The 21,275-nt window shown below is 39.3% G+C and overlaps 1 protein-coding gene across 2 annotated transcripts; it reads left to right on the top strand.

The window, feature by feature from the left end:
• The first annotated feature begins 1,041 nt into the window (after window positions 1-1,041).
• On the top strand, window positions 1,042-7,890 carry BIN2 (Protein kinase superfamily protein). 2 transcript variants are annotated; one of them, XM_089982362.1, is made up of 12 exons: window positions 1,042-1,181; window positions 2,685-2,792; window positions 3,538-3,597; window positions 3,676-3,948; window positions 4,036-4,110; window positions 4,209-4,265; window positions 5,187-5,327; window positions 5,424-5,474; window positions 5,541-5,636; window positions 6,354-6,437; window positions 6,993-7,094; window positions 7,235-7,890. In XM_089982362.1, exons 1-12 carry the CDS (start codon window positions 1,101-1,103, stop codon window positions 7,328-7,330), a joined length of 1,224 nt encoding a protein of 407 aa, XP_089838488.1. In that variant the 5' UTR covers window positions 1,042-1,100; the 3' UTR covers window positions 7,331-7,890. The 2 variants fall into 2 exon arrangements, with proteins under 2 accessions (XP_089838488.1, XP_089838489.1); XM_089982363.1 differs by lacking the exon at window positions 1,042-1,181 and adding an exon at window positions 2,149-2,163.
• Window positions 7,891-21,275: the final 13,385 nt, after the last annotated feature.

The following is a 21,275-nucleotide window of genomic DNA, read 5'->3' as shown; positions in this document are numbered from 1 at the left end:
AGCCTGCTACTCTTTTAAAATGTTTCAAAGACCAGATTGTTAGAGTAGATATTTTGTTTGGCCAAATAAAATGATTAAAACGCCCTCGTAATTTCCTTATTTAATTAAAAAGCATAAGTTGAGTATTAAGAGATAAACATATTATTTTGATCTTCAAGCGAACATGTTTACGTAATTATTATAACATGAAATATAAAGAAAGCCTTTAATATAAAGCTTTAGTATGTGAAATTAAGCATTTTAAAAACATTAAAGAAAATGGGTTAATGTTTGCTAACATCATGGAGAAGAAACCTGTTAATTGCAATAATTTATATATATATATACATATGACCCTTAGATACATGTTTAGGTTGGTAAAAATTGGTGTTTCCATCATAAGAATTTGCAAGAGTTGAAAAATCAATTATGAACTACAAACGCATCAACTTTTTGAACCTCGTTAGTCATATTTTTGCATCCAAAAAACTAGGTTTAAAAGTTGATTCATACTATTTTGATAATGCTGAATAAATTCATGGGGGTTAAATTTGGTCAAAACAACAACCTACTATGAGTTCAAATTAAAAAAATTCTTACTTTTAGGTGTATGGGTGGGCATCGACCCGGCCTGGCTTGGTCTGGTTTAGAGCTTGGCTTGTCGAGCTTTAAGTGTGGCCCTGCTCAAAGATGAGCTCAGGTTTGAAGAGCAGCCCATGACCCGGTTCATTAGCTCAATGGGCCAATGTGAAGTGCATCGGGTTCTGTTTAGCCCACGATTCGACTCGATCCAAACCCACCTAATTAGGTAAATAATAAATAATTAATAGGTTTTTATATACCCAACTAATTATCTTTTTAGTTTTTATAAAATTAATGCAATTAATTAGGTAAATAATAATAGTTACCAAGTTACTATGTAATTAAATAATTTTTAAAATTTTATAGCAGCAGGTGGTTCAGTGTAATAACTAAGAAGTTGACTATTTTCCGAGAAAAATAGGGAAAATGCTGGAAAAGGTTAGGGGCGGTAGCTGATATGTTCATATAATTTGTACCTTAAGTTTGGTTGAAGGAGGAGGAAGAGGGGGGGAATTGCTCTAAACTCGTTCGTCCACCACATGGCTTCGCTGCCTCTGGCGCCTCATTCTGATGAGGGCTTGAACGCCGCCCCAGCCCGGCCGGACATGGCCGACCAAAAGGTTAATCCTCTCTCTCTCTCTCTTTCCCTCTCTTTCTCATTCCGGCGCCTCATTCTGATGAGGGCTTCCTTGCTCCATTTCCTGGGAGCTTCCGACGATCCGATCGTACTTCCGTTTGTTGATCTGCCGTCGTGGATCCTAGGGTTTTCTGTCTAGAGAATGCCGGTTTCCGGAGAGGTTTGGCTTCGGCTTCGGGTAATTTTTTTTCTTGCGTGTTTTTTGATCTTTTAGGTTTTTTGAAGAGCGGTCGGTGAGTTCTGCCGTTGAGATTTAGGCGTCCGTGTGGTTTCGTGAGATTACAGCTGGCGCCGTCGGTTTCCGTTTCGGTTTTCCGGCAATCTGGGCCGTTTCCCTTGCGCCTGCTTTGCGTTTCGCTCTCTCGTTGTCTTCTTTTTTGCTCTGTGGCGATTTCTTCGTTTTTTCAGTCTATTGTCGGTGTTTCTGGGGTAACTATGGGGTTTTCTTGCTCTTGTTTTGCTTTTCTGTTGGGGCGATTTCGGTTTCGTCTTTAAATTCCGCCGATCGTCTTTTTCTTCAAGTAGATGTTAGGTCCTGCTTTGTACCGTGGTCGATCGTGCAGTGGACGCAAAGTTTTCGCTTGATTTTCTGGCAATCTTTAGTGTTTTGAGGCGGAAAATTGGTCGACGGTCGTCATTTGGCTAGATCCGAGTTTTTCTCTTCGTTAAGAACCAGCTCGACGTTTCTGACGGGGAATCTGGGGATTCGTTCCGTTTCCTTTAGGGTTTTCTTTTCCCAGGGGTAATCTAATCGCTATGGAGCTCTCCAGTAGCTTTAAGTTTTCTTTGATGCTTCGCTTTCGTGCATTCTAAGTTCTCTTGCATTCTCTCGCTTTTTGTTTAAGAATACTTGTTCGGCGTTCTGTAGTTTTCCGGTCGGGTCATTGTTTCCCGTATATATGTTTTCAGATATTGTGGAAGGCTGATTCTACTTTTCTAGCTGGATCAGTTGTTCCTTGTTAATGGTAGGGGCTCTTTTAATGGCGTATTTGTGATTTTTTGTTCTGCTTTTTTCTAAAGGCCTTAATATTCTTTTGGTAAATTCCCGGATGGTTTGTTTGTCCACTTTGGCAAATCTTCTCTTTTTCTCTTCTGGATCATCCCTCACCTTTGTGAGATTTACTGAATGTTTGAGAGTCTTAGATGTCTCACGAAATGCTGTCATCTTGTGTTTCTTATTCTAAACTTCTTATACGTTGATTTCCAGCGTGAGTTTTACTGTGTCATTGGTTTTTCAGAGTGTTACTAAGACTTGAACACATGCCTGATTGCGCCCTGAGTTGTTCATTTCATGAATCTTTTGGTTAGATGTTTCTCGTTTGCCACTTTTCAGGTCTCATATATATATATATATATATATATATATATATATATATATATATATATATATATATATATATATATATATATATGAGTCGTTTGGTTTCATTGTTCAGTGACTTTTGTTATTAACCTTTTTGTTGGTAATGTTACATTTGAAATACAGGATTTGTCCGCTTTGTCCGCCTCCATGTCTGTTGTTGAGGGGAATGATGCAGTCACTGGTCATATCATTTCAACTACTATAGGAGGAAAAAATGGTGAAATGAAACGGGTTAGTAATGGTGGTTGTGTTCTTCGGAACTGCTCCTTTTTGTTTAGTTATTTCATTTGTATTGCATGGTGTAAGCTTGGCGGCTGTTGATCATTCACATATGCCGATATAAAAAAATTTGAATGTTCCCAAATTTTCACATCATATCTGGTTGCAATTCAGGTGTTTATATTTCTGTAGTGGCATGTGTAGTTGCTAAACAGTAAATCATTGTTTTAATATGCTTGATGGCTGTTGTTCGCTGAATCAATCTTTTGGCATGCATTTTGCCCATTATGATGGATTTGGTTTTTCATGGTGCTTTTGGACAATTTGTATTTGGCTGTGGTTTGGTTTGTACTTCAAAGGTGTCAAATTTCATGCAAGTTGTTCTTGGCCATTAATGGATCTTTTGGCTTAAGACGTGCTACTCCTATTAACTAGGATTGATATGTGTTTGACTAATTGATCATATTTGAGGCTTTTGAATTCCAGTTTCCTGGTTACTTTTTCTGTCTTTATTTGCTGTGAGAATCTGGTCTTTTGGATGCTTGTGGGTTAAAAGTTGATGGTGCTTGAATTGATGGTTCGGAATCTAATTCATCAATGATTTATAGTTGTAGCCCTTTTCACTCTATATCTAGTTAGTTAAATGCTTGAACTAGAATTATGAACACACTTTTTTTTTCTTGCTTTATGGACGATATTGCTCATGTACTTCCATAGTTAAAGGGACATTAATTTTGTTGGCTGTCTCATCTTTCAGACCATCAGCTACATGGCAGAGCGTGTTGTTGGAACAGGATCTTTTGGGGTTGTCTTTCAGGTATAAAAAAGAGTTTGGTTTATTCTTTCTAGGGTGAGATGGAACATCTTTTTTGAGTCTGATATGATTCATGCTCAGGCAAAATGCTTGGAGACTGGAGAGGCAGTGGCTATAAAGAAGGTCTTGCAGGATAGACGGTACAAGAACCGTGAGTTGCAGCTGATGCGCTCAATGGATCATCCTAATGTTGTTTCTTTGAAGCACTGTTTCTTCTCTACAACAAACAATAACGAGCTCTTTCTCAATTTGGTTATGGAATACATCCCTGAAACTGTCTATCGAGTTCTTCGGCATTACAGTAACATGAACCAAAGGATGCCACTTATATATGTTAAGCTGTACACATACCAAGTATGCTAACTTTGTCAATGTTGTTGTGATTGTGATACGTAGTCACCAGATTCTAGTTTTGTTTATTGACTGGTATCTTCATTCCAGATATTCAGGGCACTGGCTTATATACACAACGCCGCTGGAGTTTGTCATAGAGATGTGAAACCCCAAAACCTTCTGGTATGAATTCCTCTTTTCATGTTATCTCTTCTGAATTCATTTGTATCTGGTGAGAAGCAGTGACGTTATTTTCCTTGCTTCCTTGGAATTATTTTCAGGTTGATCCTCTTACCCACCAGCTCAAGCTTTGTGACTTTGGGAGTGCTAAAGTTCTGGTAACTTCTGCCTTCTGTTTTATTGTCTTGTGTATTTTCTGACTCAATCATCTGGCATGTTGAATAAAAGAAAATATGTTCATCTTAATGTATAATATATTCACTACAGCTGGCCCCTTGTGCATGGGACAAGGCATGATGAATACAGTAGTTTTCCTAGTTTTATATTTCTTTTCAATAGCTGTGGCACATATATATGTGTGATCTATGTGCAACCACATGGTTCTTATTATCTTGCATGTTTGTAATGCTATAAGTATATACCCTGCATTTTACGTAAGGCTGACTGCATAAGGTTGTTGATACATATGTCAAACCAAAATGTATTATCAGTGACATTTTTTTAGTACCATGCTGTCTGTTATTTTCAGTTTCTTCACTCAATGCTCTACTTTGTTGTAGACCTATGTGTACTGTATGGATAGTTTCCCAGAGGTTCTTTGTTTAGTTGTTGCGATCCACTCGACGCCACTATCTCTACTTGGTTCATCCATGCATTAACTTGAAATCCACTCTATAATCTATGTGTGGAACTTGTCTTGTTCACGACGTGGACTTTTGTGACATCAAAGCCCCCATATTTGTCCCGAAATTGCCCGATTACATCCATTGGAGTTGGGGGACCTGGATAAGTACTGATGGAAGCAACGAGGTTCAGATCAATTTTGTATCATGTCATGAGTGGTTTTAACTTATGTTAGTATTTGCAGAATTTAGTTATGTTCTTTTTTTTTTGAAGGGTCATGTTGAAGTTTCTTGCATTTTGAATATTAATAGATATGTAATATTTTTAGAAGGTTTTTGCATTTGAAGGATTTGTCTTCTTTTCTAAGAGTCGTTATTATGATGTGTTGGTGATGACCTAATGCCAAACTTCTATTCCGTGCTTCACATTCTTGATGAAATTGATCTGCATTTCAGGTTAGAGGTGAAGCTAACATCTCATACATCTGTTCCCGTTACTACCGAGCTCCAGAACTCATATTTGGAGCTACAGAATATACCACTTCAATTGATATATGGTCAGCAGGATGCGTTTTGGCTGAGTTGCTTCTTGGTCAGGTTAGGCTACATCTTGTTTATTTTTTGTTCTTGTCGACCCATTTTTGTGTTTTAGCACTTAACAGCTTTATTTATTTGATTTTTTTATCTGTTTAGCCACTGTTCCCTGGAGAGAGTGCAGTGGACCAGCTTGTTGAGATCATCAAGGTAACTAACTGATATTCTTTTCTGATATTCTGTTTAGCCTATCTCAGTCATTGAACACTTGTTCAGGTACTTGGCACACCAACTCGTGAGGAAATTCGATGCATGAACCCTAATTATACAGAATTCAGATTTCCACAGATAAAAGCACACCCTTGGCACAAGGTATGACTGTACATTTGTATGGCCTTGGTTTTCAGTGAAATAGTGGAAATGTCCAATCTGCATCAATCGAGGGGGTACTGGTCAAATAGTTTTCCTGTTGAGAGAAGAGAATGATATGGAAACGGTAAACACATGGGGGTATGAGTTGAGCTGATTCACCTCTTCTGGTGCGCTGGGCTGAACTGAGCTGAGTATTGGGCTGCTTGGCTTCAGGTCATTGATCTTTGGTTTTTAATTGGTCTTCACTTCTGCTCAGGTTGGCTGAATTTTATATTGAGCTCGTGGTGCCCTTTTTTGGTATGGTGCACTGGTTATGAGAGGTGGGGAAAGGGGTCAAGCATCTTGATTTCCTGGTGTTTGTGGACGGAACAATGCCCTATCTATTGCTCATTCTTATGTTGAAATATTTTAATTTATATATGTGCATGTTCCGTCTATCTCAAGCTTGATCTGAGCCTGTGCTACAATTTGACTCTGCTCAGCTTGCTCTCTTTGGTATCAAGCTTGACAACTGCATTATGTTTGTACATACAGTTTATAAGGAACACAAACTGGAGTTGCATGGGGAGTGCCTCTGTATATTTGCCAATATTACTAATATCTCATAGTTCATGGGAATCATGGCTATCTTCTTTGTGCCATTTTAATATGTTGATCCTGTATGTTCTATCAGATTTTCAGTATTGCTGAGTTTTTCCTTCTATGTTCTTGCATTAGGTTTTCCACAAACGGATGCCACCAGAGGCGATCGATCTGGCTTCCCGCCTACTTCAGTACTCCCCCAATCTCCGCTGCACTGCTGTGAGTTCAGCTATTTTTGGCTTTATTACTTTGACAAAGATAGATATAGATCTCTCTCAAATAAATTGAGTCACAGTCTGTTATGAAAAAGCTTATATTCTTGCTCATTTGTCTAAGCAGCCTTGGAGTTCACTTTGTTGCCAATGAATATATCTGTTACTGTATAAAGGAAACATGATTTAAATGCAAATCAAACTTTAAAAATGGTATAATGTTATCCTGATATGTTTTTTAATCTTGGGTTTTCTACAAGTTGAATTTGTATCTATTATTTATCATTTTTCTATGTTTGAAAAACTCTTGTACCTTTTCTTTACACTTCTTGGTCAAATATGCTAGCAAAATTAATTCTTTCTTATCAATGATATTAACTTTTAAATTTTTTTTAATAATGAGAATTTCCTGAGATTTATGGAAAATATTATACTATCTTGAGAAATTACCTTAGTATTGCTAAGACTGATGGTGAATAGCTTTAGTGAAATGATTTTTTTCTACCTTTTTGTATTTGTTTATGAAGCAACTTCTTTATATATACATCCCTTGATGCTGCAGCTAGAAGCATGTGCACATCCCTTCTTTGATGAGCTTCGAGAACCCAATGCTCGTTTACCAAACGGACGCCCTCTACCTCCACTCTTTAACTTCAAGCAGGAGGTATGTATTCCTTGGTTCTGGTGCTGTTATCACTCTTGAATGTTCAACTCCTGCTGGTTTGCGTGGGACTTTGGTTTCAACTGTAGCCTGCAGATCTCCTTTTAAGCTTTGTAACTGACTCACAAAGTTTTATGCGACAGTTGAATGGTGCTTCTCAAGAGCTCATTGAAAAGCTTCTTCCCGAGCATGTGAGGAGGCAATCTGGTTTGAATTTCTTGCACCCAACTGGCACGTAGAGAGGAGACTCGACTCGACTCTGCCGTTCTAACATCCACTGAGGCTGGAAGAATTCCTCATGGCTATTGCACGTTTTTGCTTTTGGCAAGCACCAGCTTCCCGTATATGACGAAGTTTAAAGGTGGTCATTTCCTCTGGTCGGAACATGGTCCACCCTTCTGAAGCTTGTGATTGCCAACATATGTGGCTTTTGTATATTTCTCTGATCAGAAGAGGTTTTCTGATTAGAAAAAGCTGTATGCGGATGGAGAGAAATCACAGCTTTGAAGTGAAAAAGGGTTCTGATTGCGAGGCCAACACGGTGAACTCTGAAATCAAGGTTGGTGCTGTTCGCAATTATGTCCTTTTTTAAAGTTTAAATTATAGGGTAGCAGTCTCGGTGTGGTTTTGAAACTACTGATCGATTTGTGTAAATGTTTTTTTTATCGTGACTTTTGATGCTGAAGAAATGGAGAAACAGGTTTTGCCTGGTTAATTTCCAGTTCTGTAGTCCCTTAAATCTACTTAGAATTGTTTGCTGGAAACTAATCTGGAAGGTTATTCTATTTTCATTTTCATTTACTGGTCTGATAAGATGCATTTACTTCACTACTTTTACCCTTTTTGGGTTTTTCTGATGAGGAATGCTTTGTATGTGCTTGTAATCTGCCTGGCGATGAGGAACATAGTCGGACCCACCTTAGCCACAAACCAAAAGGAATCCTTGTTTTGCCAACTTGTATCCAACTTTAAACCTTGTCCTTGATCGGCCCGCCGGCATATGCGTCCCTACCATGAGTTGTGTGGCTGCCTTCGCTGACTGAACCTGTTTAGTTCATCATTCTGACCATGAAATTTGTTATAATCCGCCTAAATCCTCTAAGGTGCCATCATGTATCCAACCTTGAACCCTGTCCTTGATTCGCCCGCCGGCATATGCGTCCCTACCATGAGTTGTGTGGCTGCCTTTGCTGACTAAACCTGTTTAGTTTATCATTCCCACTTCCGACCATGAAATTTGTTATGACCCCTCTAAATCCTGCGAGGCCCTTCTATGCCTAATACTGGTTCACCCGTTTAGATCAGATGGTGCCCTGGATTTGATTGAGCTTGCCTGAATACTTGTTCACCTATTTAGGTTGGTTTCTTTGATTTAATATTTGTTCACCCAAAGACAGCAAGGCTTTTCCTGGTCCAAAAAACTCACTTAGGTCCGCGGTAGCAGATCTGAGGCGACGGAGACACCCACATGTGACTGATTTGGGTCTCTTTCGGACATAAGGGGTGGACCCCCTCCCATGTGAACTGTATGTAGCTAAGATTGGCGGATGTCTTTATTTTTTGTGGTGTGGCTAGCTCACCACTGGTTTCTTTTTTCTGCCCCTCTTTCTGGGCCTGGATTTGTTTATTTTCAGTTGTTTTCTTAATTCTTCTGGTGACGATTGCTACATTAAGCTGTGGATTGGTGTTGTATCCTATTTTTTCTCCTTTGATATGATGCTGACTCTGACATTCACTTCCCGTTTGATAATCCCTACATCACATCATGCACCTAGATTCAATAATTGATGTGCAACAAATTCAGTGACTTGGAATGCACAAGTCAAAAGGCGTAAGGGGCAAACCTCAAAAAAAATTTATCTTAAAAAACATTTAAAAATATCTAATACAAACACATAAAAGAAATGCTTTATTGATAAAGCAAGAACCAATAAGAAATAAAAATCTTAAATTAATACCGAGATTAACATGTAAAAGTAGCATTAATGTAACTTTTCATGTAAGTACTAAAAAATAAAATATAAGCATTCTTCTTCTTTTGAACCAGTCCAGAAGCCAGATAAATCCGAACCTGCAACAAACTCAAACTGAATCCCATAAAAGTAGCCTAACTGATAACCGAAAGAGGCCAAAACTGGTTTACCACCTATTATAGAGCTCACAAATAATCACGAAATCATCATCAACACCAAAACCCATGATCAGCTCAATTTTAATAGCTTTTAGACTTAGAAAAGCACCCAAATACAAGTGACATTAAAAACCCATATCAGAAATATCAGATTTATAAATCTGGTCTGAAAACTACCCTCAGTCCAGAAATTACAAAAAAATCTTTAGAAAATTCAATACTGCCTCAAAATCTACGATTTCATATTCAATGAACTTCTAAAATCATTATCTCTAAAAACCCTGACTTAGATTATGCAAAACCGTATTTTATGCCAGACTTATGGTGCAAGGATTGACGCCAGGATAGGTCCCAGAATCCTGCTGGTAGATGATGATGGACAAGACTCCTTCCTCCCCAGGATCACTGTTTTGCTGCAGCCAAGACCCGAGAGAGAGATAGAGAGTGAGAGAGATGAGATCTTACCTTCTTCTTCTTTTATGCAGATAGAGGGGGAGAGCGAGAGATGAGAGGGAGAGGTAGAGCAAGAGAGAGCATGGAGAGTGTGAGCATGAAGAGAGCAAGAGCGGGGAGAGAGAGCAAAAAGGAAAAAAAGATAAGAGGCCCCCGTAAAATACAGACAAGAGAAACCTAGAGAGAAGAAAATAGAAAAGAGGAAATTTTGCAAGGAAAAATAGACATCTCAATCACTTAGGGTGATGTCTTTTCATACATATAAGGGCTTACATGAGATTACAATATCGATCCTTTGTGTATGGAACAAATACAAAAATATAAACTACATTTGGATCTAGATCAGGATCTGATTATTCTAACATGCCCCCTCAAAGTGAGCATAATTGGGGACCATGAACAGTTTGGATTTCAAGTGTCAGTGATGATGGACACTAAGAGCCTTGGTGAAAAGATCAGGGACATGGTCCTCTCCTCAAATAAATACCGGTTGGATTTTTTTGGCTTTCACCTTTTCTCTGACAAAATGTTGACTAATATCTACATGTTTCATTTTACCGCACTTCAATTATCACGGTATAAGAGTGAACTGAATATATGTTGTTGCAAGCTAAATAATATATGTTTGATCCATGCAACCTATGCAACAACCACTGCCATAGCCCAATATTCTGCTTTCATGCTAGAACGGGCAACTGTTTTATGTTTTTGACTAGCCCAAGATATGATGTGAGTACCTAGATAAACTCCATAAACAGTTACATATCGTAAAAAGATCACATGCTCAATTAACATCGGAATAGGCAATAACTTTAATAGAGACTTGAGTACTCACTGAAGAAGGTTTGAGATAGATAAGGTCATACCAAAGAATACCTTTAATATATCTAAGAATTCTTTTCATGGCTTTCATATGTTTCACTTTGGGCTAATGCTTGGGATACTTGATTCATCGAAAAAGCCAAGTCAGGATGTGTGAATGTCAAATACTGCAAGGCACCAATAATGTTGCAATATTTTTTAGGCTCAGAAAGTCAACATCATCGGAAAAAGTGTTACCCAATTGAGTCTGAATGGCTATGGGAGTGAAAAATGTCTCTAGCATATTTTTGTTGTGATAGAATAAGATGATATAGTTGTTGATCTACCTGCACACCCAAGAAAAACCGAAGGGGACCCAAGTCCTTCATATAAAACCTACATGTAAAATGAATTTCAATTGTTTAATCATAGCACAACTATTGTCGGTAAAAAATATATCATCTACATAAACTAAGATAATGGTTATCTCAGATTTGTCACATTGAACAAACAAAAAAGTCACTACGTTCAAATCCAAGAAACAATACCTGTAATGCCCAAAAAATTTTAACTTTAATTATTGTTCAAATATTAACATTTTGAGATCATTTTTTTTATAAGTATAAGTAAATTAGATCTTATAATGCAAAAATAAATTTAAAAAATGATTAAGACTTTGGACAGGGTTACACTAAAGATAAAAATAAATCAAAATGTACGGGATGTACACATTTCAAACCACATACAATATAAGACTGAAATATGAAGAATTTTAATTTCATTTCAAATCAAAGTATAAAAACAATAGTTCAGTCTTTACATGATCAAGTACTTAAAATGAAAAAATCATGTCTACCAAGATCGCAAGGTAGGAGTGGACCCTCGAAGATGCAGCTCAACCAGTCCTTCACTCCAACTACTCATCATACTTTACCTGCATTACTTGTATAAGCAGTGAAAATTGGTGGCATGTTTTCTGCCAAGCCCTAGTTCACTAGCTTGCCTAACAAAAGGATATATCATCATTTATGACCTATGGAGGTAGGAAATAATATAATGGGTGCATTTACTATGTTGATCAGTGGAGTGGTGCTTTTCAATTGAAGGTAGCCTACAATAGCGATACTTTTTTTCCTTTAATACATGCCAAGAAGTGTCATGTTGACTGTGGCCTGACTCGGTTGGCCGCAATGTAAACCTCTACGCCCTCCCACCACTTAGTGATGTAAACAGTTTGGATTCAATCCAACGTAGTTAATTCCATATCCGACTAATTCGGATGTTGGCTGAACGAATTTGAAATCCCATTTAGATGGTGAGAGACTCATACCATATTTGAATTTTTACATATATCAGATTCAGATATCCATCAAATCTGAATATTTGTCGCTTTCGATAGCAGAAAATCAAAACCATATCCTCATTTGATTATAATCGAATATTGCTTTGACTTACCAAATCTTATAGAATGGATTCAGATTCGATCGGATATCGGGTAAAACTTGATCCATTGACATCCACACTCTCATCCACTGGGATAGCTTCCTATTACAATAGTAACACACTTGTTAGCCCCAAGGGGGGTTGGTGTAGTGGGGGTGGGGCTTTGGCCCCTAGACGGTCAGTCAAAGTTCTATTTCCATGAGCATCTCCCCTCTGCACAAGATGATGCCCTAAGGGCAACAGTCCTAGCCTCGGACTTTTACGCCGCCAGCATGATGATTGCGTTAACGCATGAATCCCATGCATGAGACCCATCTCTCTCCTTAACGCATGAATCCCATGCATGAGAGGCGGCAACACGACCACATCTGTTGCCTTTTTAGGCCAACAGACGGGAGGTATAGCAGGCTGAGCCAGCGCGATCAGGTCAACTGGAGATGTGTGGTTCATGGATAGCTAATCAGCTGGATGATTTTTGGTTCGAACGATAATGGGAGTAGCACCTTATTTGTCGAGTGGGGGCCCAGAATCATGCCCAAACATACACATTAACCAAACATTCCTTTACCTCTAATTTTATAGTGGTGGGAAATTTAGACCATTAGATTTACAAAGCTCAGTTGTAGGCCTCATTTTTGAGTTGGGATTAGGGATGGAAAACCAGATGAGCCGCTCATGGCTCAGCTCATGTTCGGCTCGTAAAACTCATTAAATAAGCTTCACAATTTAGAGTATGAACAACCAATGTTTATCTCAGATCGGCTAGTATATAAGCTCATTTATTAATAATAAATATAATTTACATATATTTTATATTATAAAATAAAGATCGTTGAAGTGTTTTGGCCTGCAAAGAATAAGTTTAGAGTTCGAATCCTATTGCTTACATGTTTGAAATAATTATTTATTTTGTAAATGAAATTGTTTGATCTGGGCTTAAGAGGTTTAGGGTCTAAATTGTATTGTTTTCAATTTTATTTATTTATTTTTTTTGTAAATGAGCTTACTCATGCTTGGCTCGTTTACCTCAATCTTTTCGTGAGCTCATGCTCGGCTCGACTCAACACAGAAAACAAGCCAAGCTTGAACGCCCTCTGTTCAGTTTATTGGACTTGTTTACCAGCTCTAGTTGGGATATGAGAAAAGAAAAAAGCCATGGATTTGAGATCAAACTTATTAGAGATTCTACATTAGATCAAGTTTTCTTGAGGATCATAATTTTTTTCAATCATAAAATGTTGGGATCACTGATTTTTTGATCTCTTAAAAGTCTTGCTTACACTTCATAATTGGATGTCCTGAAATATTTAAAGAATGGTAAACAATACTTTAATTAAATTTGATACAATGGTGCAGATTTAATTTTAAAAGTCAAATCCACGCGGAAGATATTTGATAAATTATTGTTTATAAATGAGTTTTCATACAGGTTTGTATCGTATTGATCTTCCCCCAAAGTAACGATACCTATCACGGTACCATACTTACAACACTGAAAAGATTAGTGTCCACAACTTTCTAACATCAAAACGATACCAAGGCAATCTACCAACACCTCAAACACCCATCAATCTGATCAGGTTTTCAAGATTTCTGAAATCTGGTCAGATTCCTTCTCACAGCAGAAAATATACAGAAAAATCCAATAAAATCCAGAACTGCACCAAATCGACTGGGGTTTGATTCCAAAGACTACTAAAATCAAACCCTAGTGAACCCCCAAATCAGATGGAAGAACAGATCACCTGATCATATGGTCGTTCTTCCTCTGATGACATCAACACAGGTGAGAGAATCCCGAAACTAAAATGAAGCAACAGTCCCTCTGAGACGATCGAATGCCTCTTCTCTTCTTCAGTTATGGCTCTGGTACCATATCTGAACTCAAGCAGCCATGAAAATTAGGGAGAACAAGAAGCAACAAGAGAGGGAAGAACTAAAAACTCCAATAGCTTGGAAAAGAAGAAATATATGGAAGGGCTCAGGGGCGTCACCTCATCCTACACTACAAGACAAAAATCGAGCTCGTCTCTTAAAGAGTCCTAATTTCTGTTTTGTTTGTTTTTCGAGTACACAACTACAGCCCAGCAAGGCTGGATGAGTAAGTATGAAAGTTTCACCTAAAATAGAACCATTTGGAATGATTACATTGTTAGATCATTTTTTGGATCACACAGTTCCAGATATAAAACACGAAATAAATCAAAAAATACAACAGTATAAATAACATGATTAGCAGACAATCGAAACAGTAACAGGGAGCAAGCATGGCATTTTCCGCATCAGACCAAAATCCAGACGTCAGCATATAAACAAACATATGCACAGAACATAAAGAAAACAACAGGAACATGTTTAGTTTATGTAGTAGGCTAAGGCGTACGAATGTACTACACTTAGAGAAGATTCGCCCCCACATACTGTGCAGATCAGGGTCCGGCGTCCTTCCTCCAGGATACAATAGCCACAACGAACCGAACGGTGCACTCCGACGGATCGTCCTTCGAAAACAGCCTCTTCGAATCAAAGTTGCAGAACAACCCCTTTCTGGATAACTCAGAAAAAAGAGAGAAAGAGAGAGAGCAACAGAGGATATGTGAAATCGCAGAGCTCCAGCCAGAAATCGCCTGTCTCAACCTTCTCGTAACCCCAGCCCTCACCACGCTTTTATAACCCACGAACGGTTATGAAACGTGGAAGGACCCGTTACGGATTTTGAGGAGACGTGATCCGTTAACGGTCTTCGAAAGATCGAGACCCGTTACGGAATCCGAAGCGTCATAACCAGTTACCGAATCCAAAGAAACTTTGGGTTAAAAGATACTTGTCTTGATTGGATATGTCCCTAAAGGGCCAATTACCCGAACCCGAACCCGAACCCGGCCCGGCTCGGCACGACACGACACGACACGGCACGACGGGCTGGCTGGCGCGCGTGTGTGTGTGTGTGGTGGTCATCCCACTCCCTTGTTCTCAGGAACAAGTGTATGAGTTCACTAGTTTCTTATAAAGCCCTCAGAAAACTCAAGCAAAAGCAATATGGGACTATTCCACCTCATCAAGACCTCTATCTCTAAACAACCCATTTCTTCTTTGAATTTCTCTCCCTTCTTTCTTACACCTAACATTCCCCCACAAATTCAAAGAATGAAAAGGGAGGAAACCAAGATGCAAGATGAGACAATTTGCAACAGGACATATCATGCTTTCAGCAATGGTACCTTCCGGTTTGAACCACTACCTTTGTTGACTAACTTTACCCCCACAGGAACGAAGTAAACTGAAGTCTTGAACTTGAACCTTTGGTGTAGGAGTGTCCATTAGCAACAACACGATAAAGGTTCTGGTTGTAATCTTTAGGGGCGGCGCGTTAATGGCCATGCGCCCGAATCCTGTTTCATGAGTGACTTCAGGAATAACCCAATTCCTTGAACTGCGGCCACACAGTCACACTCACATAGGTGGGCTTCTCCAAAGATGCACTGCTAACATCTCGCCTAGAAGGCTTTGAATCCATTCAGAGTTTTAACTCTTCCTTAACTTGCAGCTACAGCACCTTTCCAGAGTAAACAGGAGAACAGACACAGATACAAAGTATCATCTTTAATAAGGTGCTATCCAGTTCACCCTACAGCTTGTTATTACCACATTGAACCTACTTTGTGGGATCTCCACTCAGATAGGTTGGGTTGCTACTGTAGATGAACTACTGATGGGTTTCAGTCCCATCCCCTCTCTGGATTTTAGGACTAAAGACTTATCTAGTCCTTTCGTTAATGGATCAGCTGTGTTTTCTTTGGATCCAACATAGTCCACAACAACCACTAACTGAGACACCAGTTCCCTTACAGATTTTATTCTGACTTGGATGTGTCTCCTCTGCTTTTTGTTATATTTTGTGCTTTTAATCTTTGCAATTGTGGTCATATTGTCACAATGCACAGATATCGCAGGAATTGACTTGCACATTAAAGGAAGTTCCTCAAGAAGTCCCTTTAACCATTCAGCTTTCAATCCTGTAACATCTAAAGCACAGAGTTCAGCCTCAAAAGTAGACCGAGACAAGATGGTCTGCTTTACTGATCTCCAGGCGACTGCGCCGCCACCCAAGGTAAATACATACCATGTCACGTCATAACTGCCAGAGTTCATGGCTATCCAGCTTGCATCACTATATCCCTCAAGAACCGCAGGGAATCTCTTGTAATGCAAACTCAAGGAAATGGTTCCTTTCAGGTATCTAAGTACCATGTCCAATGCCTTCCAATGAGTGCGATTTGGACAACTTGTGTATCTACTTAACTTTGTCACAGAGAACGAAATATCCGGTCTAGTGCAATTTGCAAGATACATCAAACTTCCAATAATCTGGGAATACCTCAATTGAGACACAGGAACACCAGTCGTATTCTTATGAAGAGGGATAGAAGGGTCATATGGAGTTGCTACAGATCTCCCTTGGTTATAACCAAATTTCACAAGTACTTTCTCGACAAAATGAGATTGAGAAATGGTTAACCTTTCAGCTGAATGAGTCAGCTTTAAGCCTAAGATCATGCTTGCAATACCCATATCCTTCATATCAAACTTACTACTAAGAAACGACTTTGTCTCATTAACAATTCTCATATTGGAACCAAACAGTAGAATTTCATCTACATACAGGCATAAAATAATACAACCATCACTTTTAACTTTACAATAAACACACTTAGCAGATTCATTGACAACAAAGCCAAATGATAAAATAATATTATCAAACTTTTCATGCCATTGTTTAGGGGCTTGTTTCAGTCCATATAATAACTTAACAAGTCTACAAACTTTATCTTCATTACCAGGAGCCACATAACCCTCAGGTTGATCCATATATATCTCTTCTTCAAGATCGCCATGCAAGAAAGCGGTCTTCACGTCCATTTGATGGACCGAGAGATCATAAATGGAAGCCAGTGCAATAAGCACTCTAATAGTGGTCATCCGGGTAACCGGAGAATAGGTATCAAAATAGTCTATTCCCTCATTTTGTTTGAACCCCTTGGCAACCAGTCTCGCCTTGTACTTGTCAATGGATCCATCTGGTTTCAACTTCTTCTTAAAGATCCACTTGCACCCAATTGTGGAACTACCACGAGGGAGGTCAACCAGTTCCCAAGTACCATTAGAGATAATGGAGTCCATTTCACTCTTGATGGCATCTTTCCAATGCTTTGCTTCAGGTGAAGTCATTGCATCTCGGAAAGTGAGAGGATCATCTTCGATAAGGTAAGTGATAAAGTCACTTCCCAAATCCTTGGTAATCCTTGGTCTCTTGCTCCTTCTAGGTTCAACCACTTCCTCAGACTCATCGGGTCTAGGATGGGAACAAGATGGTTCTACTCCCACATCTGTCAACCTTTCCACATGTTCGGGAATGAAACCAGATGTTGAAGGTATATCTAAAGAAGACAGATTCTGAGGTACACCAACTTTCATGGGAAATACATCCTCAAAGAATGTAGCTTCTCGAAGCTCTACAATAAAGTTAACATCTATGCCAGATATCTCAGACTTAATTACTAAGAACTTGTAGGCATAGCTGTTCTCTACATAACCCAAAAAGACAACATCTACTGTTTTAGGATCCAGCTTCTTCCTATTGTGCTCTGGGACAAGTACCTTAGCAAGGCACCCCCACACTTTAAGGTATTTTAAGCTAGCTTTCCCATTTCTCCACAGTTCGAAAGGGCTACTATCCTTATGCTTCTGAGGTACTCTATTCAGAATATGGCAAGCCGTATTCAGAGCATCCCCCCACATATAGGTAGGTAATCCAGAACTCCCAAGTAGAGTATTTATCATGTCAGTTAGGGTTCTATTCTTTCTTTCTGCAATCTCATTGGATTGAGGAGAATATGGAGCAGTAAACTCATGAACTATTCCAACAGATTTGCAATATTCATCGAGTTTATTAAAGGTATATTCTCCTCCTCTATCAGACCTCAATTTTTTAAGTTTTCTACCAGTTTGTGTTTCTGCTTCATTCTTAAAGTTAAGAAACTTATCAAAAGCTTCATCTTTTGATTTTAGCAGATACACATAACAGCATTTAGTGCCATCATCTATAAAAGTGATAAAATACTTTTTATGATTTCTAGTTAACACTCCATTAAACTCACAGATATCTGTATGCACCAGATCCAATATTTCAGAATCTCTAACAATCGTATGGAATGGTTTCCTACATTGTTTTGCTTGCACACAAATTTCACATTTTTTAGTTTTATCAATGGAATGTTCAGGAATCATTTTCAAGTTCATCATGCGTTTCACAGAGTTGAAATTCACATGACCTAATCTATTATGCCATAAGTCAGATGATTCTATGTTATAAGCAACATTAGACAATGAGTCAAAAGAAACATCATTTTCTAATTTATCACTGCAAACATGTTCAACACGAATTTTAAATAAACCATCATCTAAATACCCCTTGCCAATAAAAGTTCCAGAATGTAAAATAACAACTTTATTACATTTAAAGTTAAATTCATAACCCTCTCTAACAAGACATGAACCACTAAGAATGTTCCTTCTAACTACAGGCACATGGTGCACTCTATGTAAAGATAGAACTCGTCTTGAAGGAAACTTCAGATCCACGCGTCAAATCCCTAACACCTTTGCAGCCGTTGAATTGCCCATAGTCACGGATCTGCCTGCAGCAGCCTGGTATGAGACAAAGACAGACTTATCAGCACAAACGTGCACATTAGCCCCAGTGTCAACCAACCACTCAGTTGGCTCATAAACGTGATAGATTTGTGGGTTAACAGAAACATACCCAGTACTGGTCCCAACGACCTCAGTCACCATGTTAACTTGAGGCGTTCCTTCTGTGGTCCCATGAGCTTTGGCCTTCTTGGAAGGACATTCCTTAGCCCAGTGCCCAACCTGCCCACAGTTCCAGCAAGGTTTGTTCTTTGCCTTTTTCTGGATTTTGGCCTTAGGTTTAAACTGGTTTTTCATTGCAGTTTTTTATTTTTGTCCTTTGCCCTTAAAAGCTCTGGTCATCATGTTCACCTTAGGCGGTTCAGTTGGCATTACGATCTGTTTCTGGCTCCTATGCTCCTCTTCAATGGCAATGGCTACCATAAGATCATCTAGAGAAATTTTCCCTCTACGGTGCTTGAGAGACATACCGAAGTCTACCCAAGACTTAGGAAATTTCTCTACGATGGTCATAACCGGAAACTTCTCAGGAAGTTTCATTTCAGCCTCATCCAAACTATGGAGCAGTAGCAGAAACTCGTGTGCCTGCTCAGTGACTGACTTGCCTTCTACCATCTGATATTTCAGAAATTTGGCAACGGAGTACTTTTCAAGACCTTGGTCTTCGGTATTGTACTTCTTGTCAAGTTGATCCCATAAACCCTTAGCAGTGGTAGACGAAGAACAATACACATCGAACAATGTGTTGGACAAAGCCAACAGTATGCAACCACGACATATACTGTCATTTTCTTTCCACTCTACAGCCGCAGTAACTGCAGCAGGGTCAGGGTTAGTATCAGACACGGAAGGGCAGTCGACTTCCAGAACATTCAACAACCCTATCGTAGTGAACCAGATCTTCATGTGTTGCTGCCAACGCTTGAAGTTCTGTCCGGCAAACTTTTCTGGCATACCGGACATGTCCACTTTTGGTACAAACGCAGAAGACGATGACATGCTTAGAATCTTCTCTAAGAGTGTTAGATCATTTTTCGGATCACACAGTTCCACAATCGTCATCATGATATAAAACACGAAATAAATCAAGAAATACAACAATGTAAATAACATGATTAACAGACGACCGAAACAGTAACAGGGAGCAAGCATGGCATTTTCCGCATCAGACCAAAATCCAGACGTCAGCATATAAACAAACATATGCACAGAACATAAAGAAAACAACAGGAACATGTTTAGTTTATGTAGTAGGCTAAGGCGTACGAATGTACTCCCCTTAGAGAAGATTCGCCCCCACATACTGTGCAGATCAGGGTCCGGCGTCCTTCCCCCAGGATACAATAGCCACAACGAACCGAACGGTGCACTCCGGCGGATCGTCCTTCGAAAACAGCCTCTTCGAACCAAAGTTGCAGAACAACCCCTTTCGGGATAACTCGGGAAAAAGAGAGAGAGAGAGAGCAACAGAGGATATGTGAAATCGCAGACCTACAGCCAGAAATCGCCTGTCTCAACCTTCTCGTAACCCTAGCCCTCACCACGCTTTTATAACCCACGAACGGTTATGAAACGTGGAAGGACCCGTTACGGATTTTGAGGAGACGTGATCCGTTAACGGTCTTCGAAAGATCGAGACCCGTTACGAAATCCGAAGCGTCATAACGGGCACGGAATACGAGGAGTCGTGACCCGTTATCCATTCCCATAAGCAGTTATCGAATCCAAAGAAACTTTGGGTAAAAAGATACTTGTCTTGATTGGATATGGCCCTAAAGGGCCAATTACCCGAACCCGAACCCGAACCCGAGCCCGGCTCGGCACGACACGACACGGCATGGCGGGCGGGCGTGCGTGTGTGTGTGTGTGTGTGTGTGTGTGGTGGTCATCCCACTCCCTTGTTCTCAGGAACAAGTGTATGAGTTCACTAGTTTCTTATAAAGCCCTCAGAAAACTCAAGCAAAAGCAATATGGGAATATTCCACCTCATCAAGACCTCTATTTCTAAACAACCCATTTCTTCTTTGAATTTCTCTCCCTTCTTTCTTACACCTAACATACATGACTTTCACCTGCACATATGTGGGTGACCTACAATGTGCCACCAATTTCTCAACATGACCATAGTGTGACCCCAGTTATTTCTTTGTTTGGTTTGTTGGTGCAGTTCAATAACTTCTATCAACACCACATTTTCATCACAACCAACAGTTGCAATGATCATTTCTTGATAACACACTAGAGTACAAAGATACAACCAAAGATAGAGGGAAGACTTGGTGGGTCAAGTTCCGAACATTCAAAGGAGATGGTAGAAATGAAGAAATTTTACGCATTGCCTTTCAACCTCAATCGGTTTTTCCCTCCATCATAGATTTTCTCTTTTCATCAAAGAAGAAGAACAAGGAGAGGGGACAAGAACACCATTCAATGACGTCAGTTATGTATCCTGTAACGTGAGGATGGGTTCTTGTATTGTGTATTTGAGTTTGTTTCAAGTTGTTTGCTGATTCTTGGTAGATTGATATTAGCTTCTAGTACATTTTGATTTTTATCCCATTTTTCATTCATTTTTGTAAGTATTCAAACACTTTTAAGTGTAGTTTTTTACATCCATGATGCCATGTCAAATGGTGCCCATTCTT

The sequence above is a fragment of the Nuphar pumila genome, chromosome 12 (assembly GCF_984573655.1).
Source record: "Nuphar pumila chromosome 12, dmNupPumi1.hap1.1, whole genome shotgun sequence".
Lineage (NCBI taxonomy): Eukaryota > Viridiplantae > Streptophyta > Magnoliopsida > Nymphaeales > Nymphaeaceae > Nuphar > Nuphar pumila.
The sequence above is the reverse complement of the archived record's forward strand: the minus strand, read 5'-3'. Positions and strand labels throughout refer to the sequence as shown.